This window comes from Oncorhynchus mykiss, chromosome 15 (genome assembly GCF_057628025.1).
Source record: "Oncorhynchus mykiss isolate SJ-2025 chromosome 15, ASM5762802v1, whole genome shotgun sequence".
Lineage (NCBI taxonomy): Eukaryota > Metazoa > Chordata > Actinopteri > Salmoniformes > Salmonidae > Oncorhynchus > Oncorhynchus mykiss.
This window is the reverse complement of record NC_143036.1, coordinates 49,257,541-49,269,874: the sequence shown is the minus strand read 5'-3', so window position 1 is coordinate 49,269,874 and position 12,334 is coordinate 49,257,541. Positions and strand designations below refer to the sequence as shown.

Genomic DNA, 12,334 nt, shown 5'->3' with positions numbered 1-12,334 from the left:
TCATGAATAGGAAGATTTTCTAGGAAGATTTATGTCCGCTGCGTTATGCTAATTAGTTTGAGGCGATGATTACGCTCCCGGATCCGGGTTAGAGAGTCACAAGAAGGTAATTTATAAGAACATTTCGATGGGCACAAATCTATCGTAATTGTCTCTTCATTATTATTTAGAATTCATTAGATTTAAGTAACTGTCTCGTCTTTGATTCAGCATTTTAATTACGACTCTATTCCCAATACATTATTCAAACAGATCATTTAGTGAACAGACATCGTCTTGTATCACAATTCACTTCGTTATTATTTTAAACTGAATGAATTAGTCTATTAATTTAACCTAAACAATCTATTAACGTTCAATTTATCCCTTCTATCAATTTGAACCAAACAAGCTATTAAAACGTTCATTTTATATCTTATACAAACACTAGCGACCATATCTTTCTCGGCAAAACATACAATTAGTTAAATTACAATCAAAAACTCTGAATTTAGTCAACGCCTTGGCTGGGAACCGAACCCGGGACTCCAGCTTGGAAGGCAGCTATGCTCACCACTATACCACCAACGCTATGTAAATGACTAAGATTATCCGCAAAGAGACCCATTTTACAATTGTCTGTATTCGTAACGCCGGCATCGGGACAACAGAAAATAGCCCTAATTTAAAAGCCCAAAGTTTTCTTCAACGAGGATTATCATTAATCTCGCTCTCTTTGTATCTGACCCCTTTTTTTCCTCCGATTGTCACCTCTGATCTTCCCCTCAGTTAATTAAATTACAATCTTGGTGGTGACGTTTGCAGGGAGTGTTACACTCCCGGGCGAAATGTCCAGTTTCGTTACAATTAAAACATTTCATATTTCTCTTTTGACTCACCTTATCCACTTTTCTCGACTTTTTTCCTTTGTCTATTTCTATTATCCCTCGCTCGGCTTCAGCAGGCTTCACATATATCGGTGGTGATATTGCAGGTAGCTCCTGCAGCCGTATTCTCACAACCACTGTTTCATCGATAAGATTACCTCTGTGTTCTTGGTATACTCGAGAAGGATATAGTTTGTTACCCTCACCCCCGCCCAATTGGCTAACTTTTTCATCATCGGGAGCGGAGGGCAGTGCATCTTGGCTCTTTTTGGGGTTTCCTCCTATTTTCACCCTCAACTCTCTTTTTTGCTTCTGAAAGCCAAACTCCGGCTGTGTATAACCCCTGTTTATTCTGCTTCTTCACATTGTTTCCACATTCCTTATGTATCTGCTTTATAAGCAACTCTAATTTTCAACATTCAGACTCCCATCAAATTCATACCGCTTACTCCATTTTGGACAGAATTCTATGTTTCTCTTATCTTTCTGCTCCATCCACCGTTGGTCCCCTGTTAACACCGGGACCTCCTTTGAGGATTTACTTCCCATGTTTGATAAATCCTTGCCTTTACTAGTAGCTATGGTATTTAATCACTTATCTATGCCTTTCTATTTTTTACCTTCTATATGTGTGTGTATTACTATGATCTATAAATGTGCTATATACCGTTACCTAGTTACAATCTATGTGTATGTATTTCTATGATTCTCTTCCCTGGAAACTTATCCATAGCGTTGCTATCGACCGGACATTAGATCTCACTTCCACATCTATCAGTTATTACCCAGGGGACACACATCCCTGGTTAAACTCCGGTTGTATTTATCCAATCTCACTTCGCTATTTTGAGTTTCCCTCCCACTCCTTTGGATATTATTTTTTTCAGTATTGAATAGGTTCAGTTATTCCGTTCGCCTAGGATTACCCTGCCTTCTCAACAAGCCTAATTTATCCTCATTTAGGTATGTCTTTTGAATTAATGGTTATCCTATTTGTACAAAACAACCGTCCTATCTAACAAAACTTACTATATCCCACCCTTAATAACCCTTCGGCTTGCAAAACCAGGATCTATTAAGTTCTATTTTAGTTACGGTAGTGCACCTTTACCACAGGTAATTTCAGACCTGTCACACACAATCCTTGTATATTGGTCATACAAGTAACCCAACACATCTGTTTGGAATAGCGAAGCTACTATTATTGATCAATTCTAAACCTTTTTAGAACAACAAATCAAAGATAACTTTCATCATTCCTCCCAAATTCGAGAATAAAGACTATTTACCGTCGTCCTGTAGACTGGGAAAAGCAATGCCGGTTCGATTCCGTCACCTTCTCTGTCGCCCTTAGATCTAATACCGGCCTGTTCTTTTAAACCTGAATTCAGAGGCCAGGTCTTTAAATAACGAGTCCAGACCCGTCTGTGCACGGCTTTCGGCTCTCCCTTCGGACGACAGAGGCAAGTTTGTGGAATCTGCTCGTAGGACCAATTGTTACTGTAATTTAGTTATTCCAATATGTTTTCATTAATTGAATTCCCTTAATCTATTTTATGAGAATTTGTAAGATTTTTGTTTGCATAAAATAGACCGAGACCAGTCTTATCAATAATAGATAATAGAATTTATTATCGGAGCGCGCTGCACGTTACCACGAGCAACAGTTTATATACAATAACATGACGTCATTTCATTGCTAGAATGAATCCCCTCCTCCCGACCTAGAATTAAGTGAGTTTAAAAGTTAATTCCAATTCACTAACACACACACAGAGGACACACAACATAACTGAATTAACTCTTGACCCCTCACCATTATTGATCACCACTTAGCTGACAGTTCTAATTAACAGAAAACCTAGGAATGCACTCACTGCCTTATCTAAAACACCCCAGAGCTAAGTTTCGTCGGTTCAACCATATTTTAACTACCTTATCTGCTTACTTAATCCACAACCCATTCCTCTCTGCCTAGTTGGAATGGTGTTCATTAACTTTAATTACTCCTTGTTTGTGTCGCACAATCCCTTCTTATGAGCTCATATTGTTAATCAGATATAATAAAACAGAGTATAAGTTTACTTAGCTACAGATCCATTTAAAATTAGAATATTGTTTAGTCATTTATTCATAATATTCCTAACATCAACGTCTTGACTATATTTCCTATTGGTTTTGCAACTAATTTCATGTATGTTTTCATGGACAACAAGGACATTTCTAAGTGACCCCAAACTTTTGAAAGGTATTGTATATGGAACATGCATCTGTTTATGTATTGTACATGTGTACCTCACTCAGCTTTCAACTCAGGTTGCATGGCCTTAACTTATGTATGGAATACTATGTGATAGCACCTATGTGTGTAACCGTATATAAAGTATGCTAATGTTTGGTGTGAATTGTGATAGACAAATCAGAATTAGTTAGATAACATTGATAAATAAGATGTTTTATTTACATAATAATGCTTATGTGAGATATTTGTCATTAGGATGTCTTCTTTTTGGATGATACTGTTGGCAGTTTGCAGTTATCCCTTCTCTGCTAGGGCTCAGTTACTTGGGGCCCAGAGAGGGGAGAGGTCAGGTTAGTCTTATCTGTGGATGTGTCTGTAACTATTCTTAAATCATGTGAAGGGATGGCGTGATTAAAGGGGAACCAGTTAGTTGTCTCCACAATGTCTGTGTGCCAGTCACTCCTCTCCGTGAGCTTGTCCAGGAGGGATTGTATTTGAGATGGGGGTATCTAGAATTGACAATTGATATATGCCATTGGACGAGGTAATGTTTTGGTACTATGGTGTACCAAGAACGAGAACTAGAACCTCGTTTTAGGAGAGCAAACTGAACGATAATTTATAGCTAATGCTGTCTGGCTATGGGATACTCCTCTCTCAAGTAAAGTCTTCCTTTGTAATGTTCTTAAGATCTGTTATTCGTCATGTGAGTTGAGATGGGTGTGTCTTGGCTATAAATTATACTAAGAACTGTTTTGTAAGCACTCTCAGAGAATTCATTTATAGACACTGAATTGATCTGAGAGTCACAGGGCTATGGTGAAGCTCATATAATGAAATATGGACTTTATGATATAACTCTGACTTGTGTGTGGTTTGCTCTCTCATGATTTGGTAATACAGGACATTTCCACGACAGAAGGCATTTGGGAAGTGGTGTAAAGTACTACTTAATTATTATTTTTTTTGGGGGGGGGATATCGGTAAATTACTTTACTATTTATACTTTTGGCAACTTTTACTACATTCTGAAAGAAAATAATGTACTTTTTACTCCATACATTTTCCCTTACACCCAAAAGTACTCGTATACATTTTGACAAGAAAATTGTCAAATTCACACACTTATCAAGAGAACATCCCTGGTCATCCCTACTGCATCTGATCTGGCAGACTCACTAAACACAAATGCTTTGTTTGTAAATTATGTCTGAGTGTTGGAGTGTGCCCCTGGCTATCCATCAATAAAAATAACTAAAAACTCTACCGTCTGGTTTTATATAAGGAATTTGAAATGATTTATACTTTTACTCAAGTACGACAATTTAGTACTTTTTCCACGACTGGATGTGGCTGGGGGTTATAGTGTTTCTTTCACATGATCCATAAATTTAGACAAGTGTGTCTGGGTAAGTGTCATCTAATATTTAGAAAATATTTTTATCCGGACATTTTCTGTTTGCCTGGAATTTTTCCTTATTGTAGACTACAACCACTTTTAGTCTTAATCTTTCCTACACTACTCACTGTTTAGCACATGACCTCACATGTGAATCCTTAAAGAGATGGGTGGAGCTGGCTTAAGAGGGTGTGAACTATGCTGAATGGGTGTTGACAAAGGTGAGCTCTCCCATAGGTACCAAAACATTAAAATGCCCTTTTCTCAAAAGTGAGTTTATAAGTTTATCAACTTTCAAAGCAGAATTACTTTCCCATTGTTCCTCAAAAATGCAGTGTATGATATAGCATTTTGTAGCTCGGAGTCTCTACTTTTATCCAATGCAACAACAAACAAAAAACATTTCAAATGTTGCTACATAAGACTAATTTGAGCCGGTCAGTCACATATGCCCTTTTTAGTTATCCTACATTTTTGACTTAATGTACAGAGAGAACACTGTAAGATTGGCCCATGTTCTGAATTCTGTCCCTGTACATTTCAAAAGTGCTGAACAAATAGTTATATTGACTCCGTCTGTCCTAGCTCGTTCATTAATGTCTTAATCAAAATTACGGATTGCCTCTTATTCGCTTGTTTCCCCCTTATGCCGTAGTTTGTACATCTCAATTGTCAGTAGAAACCATTGGCATTCCGCTACTCCTCTGTAACATATTTTGAGGCGTGCTTTGTATGAGGCTATATTTGTTGTACCCATTAGTGTGACTGCTGTACCCCACAGAATACAGTGCAATACCATATTTTTTTTAATCTAAAATCTTTGATCTGTAAATCTACAGTAACTTCCTGGCTACTGTGCTGCCAGTAATTTACTGTAATTCAGCACTACCCCACAGACTACAGTACCATGCTGTATTTTTGGTATCTGAAAACCTTTTTCTCTAAATCTACTGTGATTTACTGGCTACTGTGCTACCAGTAATTTGCTGTAACTCAATAGCACCACACAGAATATAGTAAGTACCAAACGGTATTTTTTGGAGTGCCAAAAACATTTTGAACATTAGTGGGTGGATGATATTGTTGTTTCTGTCTCATTAATATGTTTTGAGGCGTGCCTTGTGAGGGGCTATATTTGTTGTGCTGTTAGTGAGAGTGTTGTACCAATTTAACGGAAATGTGGTAGTAGTTCTCCAACAATGTAATGTGTATAAGGAACATATCAGAGTGGCGGCAAGACTCAAACCGTAAATGGTTGAGTGTTTAGTCCCTGACACTTTAGAAGCCTTTGTTAAGACCTTTACAAGTGCAAGTGATATAAAGCACCACATATTATTGGTATGCTGTAATATATGATTACATATTCACTGTTAGCAATTGCTGTAATTTTATTACATTACTATTTAACAAAGTACTGTATTATTTACTGCAGCATTCTGTAAATTACCGTGCACAGTGGACACATTTTGTGGGAGGGTAAAGAGTTGCTGGCTCATTAACCAATTTCGAGGCATGCCTTGTAAGTGGCGCTATTTGTTGCAACCATTAGTAAGAATCATGTACCAATTTTAATTATATATAGTAGCAGTGCCCTAACACTTTTGTATGGTTATAGGGGACAGATTGAAATGTCAGCAAGGTTTAAACCTTTAGGTTGAGTGGTTTGCGCTGTAATCACTGCCAGTTTGGGAGCCTTTGTTTAGGCCTCTATAACTGCAAGTGATAGTAAAACCAAATATTCTGTAATATACAAATGCCTAATAGCCGACCTGCTTGCACCAATCCCATGCAATTACAGTCAACTACTGTTAAACACTAATATTAAGTTTACAGTAGCATTTAATTTCTACAAGTATAGTAGGATAATTTTACACTATTGTGATGTCCTTTTAATCAACCTTAGTTTAATGCACTGATTGTATATTGATTTGGACAAGAGCGTCTGCTAAATTATGTAATGGTAGGAGGGCTGATAATCGGCAGTAATGAGTAATCTGACAATTTGACTGTCTGATCTGGAAGAAACTGTGGGGTTCATCCAGACTACTCCATACCATTGTTTTTCTCCTTGTGACCTTCTGGCTGTTTTCTCAATCATAACCTCACACAATCCTTGGAGAACAGCCACAAGAGTAATCACATTGTGGCCTAGCATCCCTGAGACTCATTGAGCTATCAGTGAAGAGGAGAGAAGTGTTTGACTGACAGAGGTGACACTATCTCTCTCGCTCTGTCTGACCCTTGGGTGATTTTCACACACACAAAGACACACACACACACACACTCACACACACACACACACACACACACACTCACACACAAGGTTTCAGAAACAAGGTTTCTGCTCTGAGCAGTAGATATTGAGTATGGGTGATGCTGCTACATTTGCAGAGCAGACACCCACAGACTGGTGCTACAGTGAGGTTCAAAAGTATTTGAACAGTGACAGTTTTTTGTTGTTGTTTTGGCTTTCTACCCCAGCACTTTGTTTTTGAAATTATACAATGACTATAACTATAAGTGCAGACTGTCGGCTTTAATTTGAGGTATTTCCATCCATATTCCCCCATTTTAGGGAACCAAAAGTATTTGGTCAAATTCACACACATATATATATATATATATATATATATATATATATATATATATATATATATATATATATATATATATATATATATATATATATATATATATATATATATATATATATATATATATATATATATAAACACAGAATATCACAAAAGTGAGTACACCCCTTCACATTTTTGTAAATATTTGAGTATATCTTTTCATGTGACACTGAAGAAATTACACTTTGCTACAATGTAAAGTAGTGAGTGTACAGCTTGTATAACAGTGTAAATTTGCTGTCCCCTCAAAATAACTCAACACACAGCGTTATGCTGTGTCAGTTGATGATTAAGCTCCCGGATCCGGGATTGGTTGTTACAAGAGTTAATTCATGTCTAAACCGCTGGCAACAAAAGTGAGTACACCCCTAACTGTTCGAAGAAGTATGGGTCATCCTGATTTTGACCCTATAGATTAATGAGCCAAATCTCTTTTTCATCGACTTTCATATTCAAAAAGATCATTCCTAACTATTTGCACATTCAGATCAAAATTTATGTTAATTAATATCACACCTTTTGAGTTCCTTTGTCCATGACATAAAATTATTTCACCACCCCATTCCTTTTTCCACACAACTTCATCTAAGGATGTGATATAGTTTCCTGTAAACAGTATATGTTATATTCCTTTTCTTTTAGCCACGTAAAGACTGATCTTCTTTTTTATAATCTGCTAAACCGTTACAATTATAAGTAGCTATACTTATTTCACCCCTTACCATAAATAGATACTAGTCTCAGTCTAAATTGACCATAATTAGTGCTTGTAAAGTTACTGCCATCAGAGGTATTATGTCAACTAGAGCTTTAAAATGTCTGATATTTAGAATTCAAGAAATAGGTTCTAGCAATATATGTTTTATTCTCTTGCCTGTTTGCCTGTGAGCCAATGCCACAGATGTTAGAAAAGTGAGACAAAATATTGTGTGTAGTAAATCTGAGTAAGTTGAAGTGAATGATATTGGATGTGATTTAGTGAGAGTGTGTACGATGTCTGTATAAGAGTAAGACTATAATGCGTGCTGTCCAAATAAATAATAACCCCGCCAATTTGCATGGTTGAGTGTCTATGTGTGTAACATGTAGTGCGTATAGCCTTAATATTCATGATGATAATTGTAATCAATATTGTATCACCATCATAGTTGAAATTAAATGTGCTTAAGGTAAAAGGATGAAAACTCATGAAAAAACTCTTAGATGGTATCTCCTTATAGGGGAAATATGAGTCAGAGCTGTGCGTTTGCGCCCTCATGTTTATCATTTGTTGCCTGTACGGCTGTAACTTCTTCTGGATGCTTTTACAAGACCAGTGAATTTTTTTTCCTGCTACACTCCTAGAAACGAAGGTTTAGATTTGTTCTTAAAGGGGTACAAACACTAGTCACTGTAGTGGTACCATGTAAGATACACCTTTGTACCTTTTAGTTATAGGTACATAATACTTCAGATTTGACCTTTCTTACATATAGGCCACAGGTACAGAAGAATGCCTTTATAATAGGTACATTTAGCCTTTGTAGGGTACCACCACAGTGAAAGAGCCATTTATTTATTGTAAATGGCAAAAATGTACCTGTGACCACTCTACCATAGCCCACTTAAACTGGTACAACACTTCCACTAACGGTTGGCTAAAAATAACTGACTGAAAGCCACGCCTCCAAAATAATTTCCCAGTGTGCCTTGCCTTTTTAAGTGAATTGTTAATTACCACTCATGACTGTTTTTTGTGAAGGTTCTTAATTCGTTCATTTTCAGTCCTGTGGCCTTCACCAAGTGAGTTCCTAGGCAAACATCATTCAGATGTAACTCTTTATGACAAATTACATAGCGCATAAGGCCTTATTTTGAGGCCTAGATTTACCCTAATTCAGTGGCCTGAAACTCATGGTTTACAGGTCATATCAGGCTTGTAAGTAGTTACCCTACCTGCAAGTCACATTATACTGCTAACAAAGTTATGTGTAATTCCTATTGGACTCCAGCCAGAGTTAGGCTATCCAACAGTTGGAATTTGTATGTCTGCCAGCGTTAGAAATATACAGGATATTACCTAAGCCATTTAAACTGGAACTATTTCAGTAACTGGTGCAAAATATCCAACTAACTGATTGGATTAGTTTAGAAAAATATATGTTATTTATCTTTGTGTAGCATAAGATTAATCAATCAATCAATCAATGTATATGCAAAAGCACAGATATTCAACAACAACAAAAATCGACTTTATATAGAGCATGCTGGGAAATACATATTTGCCATTTAAGATACCGCCACAGTGACAAAGCCGTTAGTTCCTTTTAAGTGGAATAAAGTCCTCACTGTACTTTATGGTGGGTATTGAGGGTTCACAAAATATGTTTGTACCCTGGGAAACAGAAATGTACCTTCACCTTGGAGTGTGATTGTTCCATTTTTGTATTAAAAATATTGGTCACAGAAATGAACCATTTATACTAGATTATCCATACAAGTACCCAAAAAGGTACCAAACAGAACCATGTGAGATCATTGTGTGCCTCTGAAGATACATTATGTGTATTTTGATCTTTTTGTACCTCAGGGCCCAGTCTTTAAAATGTTATCTAATCAAATGTTGGCACTTGGATAGGATTAAATGCATAGAAATACAATGAATAGAATGGGCGTATCATTGACTATAATTGGGACTCCCATTCTATTAATTCTATTTATATGCACTTAATCCTATCCGATTCCTGAAATCCAAATCAGAAAACTTAATTCTTTGGAAAACTGGGCCCAGGGAACTATTTGTAGTTGAGTTGAGTTGAGTTGAAGCGTTTTTTGATAATTGATGTTAAAGGTTTAAAAATGGCATGTTTATTAAAACCCTTTTTTTCAATAAATTATTCAATTGTTTGAAAACACTGTATGTAAGCTTTTTAAATTATAGCAAAGTCAATCTGTCTAATGGTAGGGTGGGGTATGCAAAAGGGTTCAACTTTGAGCACCTCTATATCCTTAATGTTTTTGGCATTCAGTTAAAAAATGTAACTTTCTGACCATTTCTGACCAAATAGAATGAACCCTTACCCTTATTTCTAAGAGTGTAAGTAGCTAATCCTGTGTGTTTGGTATGTGCTCCCCTCTCCTCCAGGGTGATCAACGCAGGTAAGAGTTCCCTGAATGAGGACCAGGCGTGTTGTGAGGTGGTGGTGGTGAGAAAGAGACCAGGAGACTCCACCACCCCCATTAAGACCCCCACCGCCAAGAGAAGATCCTCGCTGCCCAACGGAGAAGGCCTGGGGTTGAAGGAGAACAGCGCTGTGAGAGACAGAGGCAAACACACACAGGCACACACACACATGGGTGCCCATACATGTACAGTGCATTCGGAAAGTAGTCAGACCCCAATTACTTTTTCCACATTTTGTTACGTAACAGCCGTATTCTAAAATTGAATAAATAAAAAAATGCCCCCATTAATCAACACACAATACCCCATAATGAAAAAACCAAAACAGGTTTTTAAAAATTTTGCAAATGTATATATATTTTTTAAACAGATACCTTATTTGCATAAGTATTTAGGGCCTTTGCCATGAGACTCAAACCTGAGCTCTGGCACCTACTGTTTCCATTGATCATCCTTACGATGTTTCTACAACTTGATTGGAGTCCACCTGTGGTAAATTCAATTGATTGGACATGATTTGGAAAGGCACACACCTGTCTATATAAGGTCCCACAGTTGACAGTGCATGTCAAAGCAGTAACCAAGCCATGAGGTCAAAGGAATTGTCCGTAGAGCTCAGAGACAGGATTGTGTTGAGGAACAGATCTGGGGAAGGGTACCAAAACATTTCTGCAGGTCCAAAAGAAGGTCTCAAAGAACACAGTATCTTCCATCATTCTTAAATGGAAGAAGTTTGGAACGACCAAGACTCTTCGTAGAGCTGGCCGCCAGGCCAAACTGAGCAATCGGGGGAGAAGGGCCTTGGTCAGGGAGGTGATCAAGAACCCGATGGTCACTCTGACAGAGCTCCAGAGTTCCTCTGTGGAGATTGGAGAACCTTCCAGAAGGACAACAATCTCTGCAGCACTCCACCAATCAGGCCTTTATGGTAGAGTGGTCAGACAGAAGCAACTCATCAGTAAAAGGCACATGACAGCCTGCTTGGAGTTTGCCAAAAGGCACCTAAATACTCTCATCACCATGAGAAACAAGATTCTCTGGTCTGATGAAACCAAGATTGAACTCTTTGGCCTGAATGCCAAGCGCCACGTCTTCACCAACCCTACTGTGAAGAATGGTGGCTGCAGCATTATGCTTAGGGGATGTTTTTCAGCGACAAGGACTCTGTGACTAGTCAGAATCGAGGGAAAGATGAGCATAGTAAAGCGAGATCCTTGATGAAAACTTGCTCCAGAGTGCTCAGAACCTAAGACTGGGGCAAAGGTTCACCTTCCAACAGCCAAAGACCCTAAGAACAAAGCCAAGTCAATGCAGGAGTGGCTTCGGGACAAGTCTCTTAATGTCCTTGAGTGGCCCAGCCAGAGCCCGGACTTGAACCACGATCAAACGTCTTTGGAAAGACCTGAAAATAGCTGTGCTGTGACGCTCCCCATCCAAGCTGACAGAGCTTGAGAGGATTTGCAGATAATCATTTGAGAAACTCCTCAAATACAGGTGTGCCAAGTTTGTAGCGTCATATCCAAGAAGACTCGAGATTGTTGAAGCACCTTTGGCAGCGATTACAAAGTACTGAAGTACTGCGTAAAGGGTCTGAATACTTATGTAAATGTGACATTTCTAAAAAACATTTTTTTGCTTTGTCATTATGGGGCATTGTGTGTAGAATAAGGGGGGGAAACAATTTAGTCAATTTTAAAATAAGGCTGTAACGTAACAAAATATTGAAAAAGTCAAGTGGTCTGAATACTTTCCGAATGCAGTGTACAAACACACACACACACTCTGTTACGTCCGTTGTTAGAAGGAGACCAAGGTGCAGCGTGGTAGGCACACATTCTCTCTTTATTTGAAAACGTAACACCGGGAAAAAACAATGAACACAAACCGAACGTAAAACTAGTTGTGCATAAAGCAACAAACAAAGACATGATCCCACAAAACTCAAAAGGAAACTGACAACTAATATCTTGGGAAACAAACACACCAACATAGAAACAGAAAACCTAGAATGCCCACCCTAATCACACC

At 37.9% G+C, this 12,334-nt stretch overlaps 1 protein-coding gene across 1 annotated transcript in view; it reads left to right on the top strand.

The window, feature by feature from the left end:
• The window catches only part of LOC110490153 (protein phosphatase 1H), a 52,128-nt gene that overhangs the window by 11,890 nt on the left and 27,904 nt on the right, over window positions 1–12,334 (top strand). Inside the window, exon 2 of the mRNA XM_021563362.3 lies at window positions 10,268–10,436. Coding sequence (XP_021419037.3) covers window positions 10,268–10,436 — 169 coding nt within the window. The remainder of the gene's footprint in view (window positions 1–10,267; window positions 10,437–12,334) is intronic.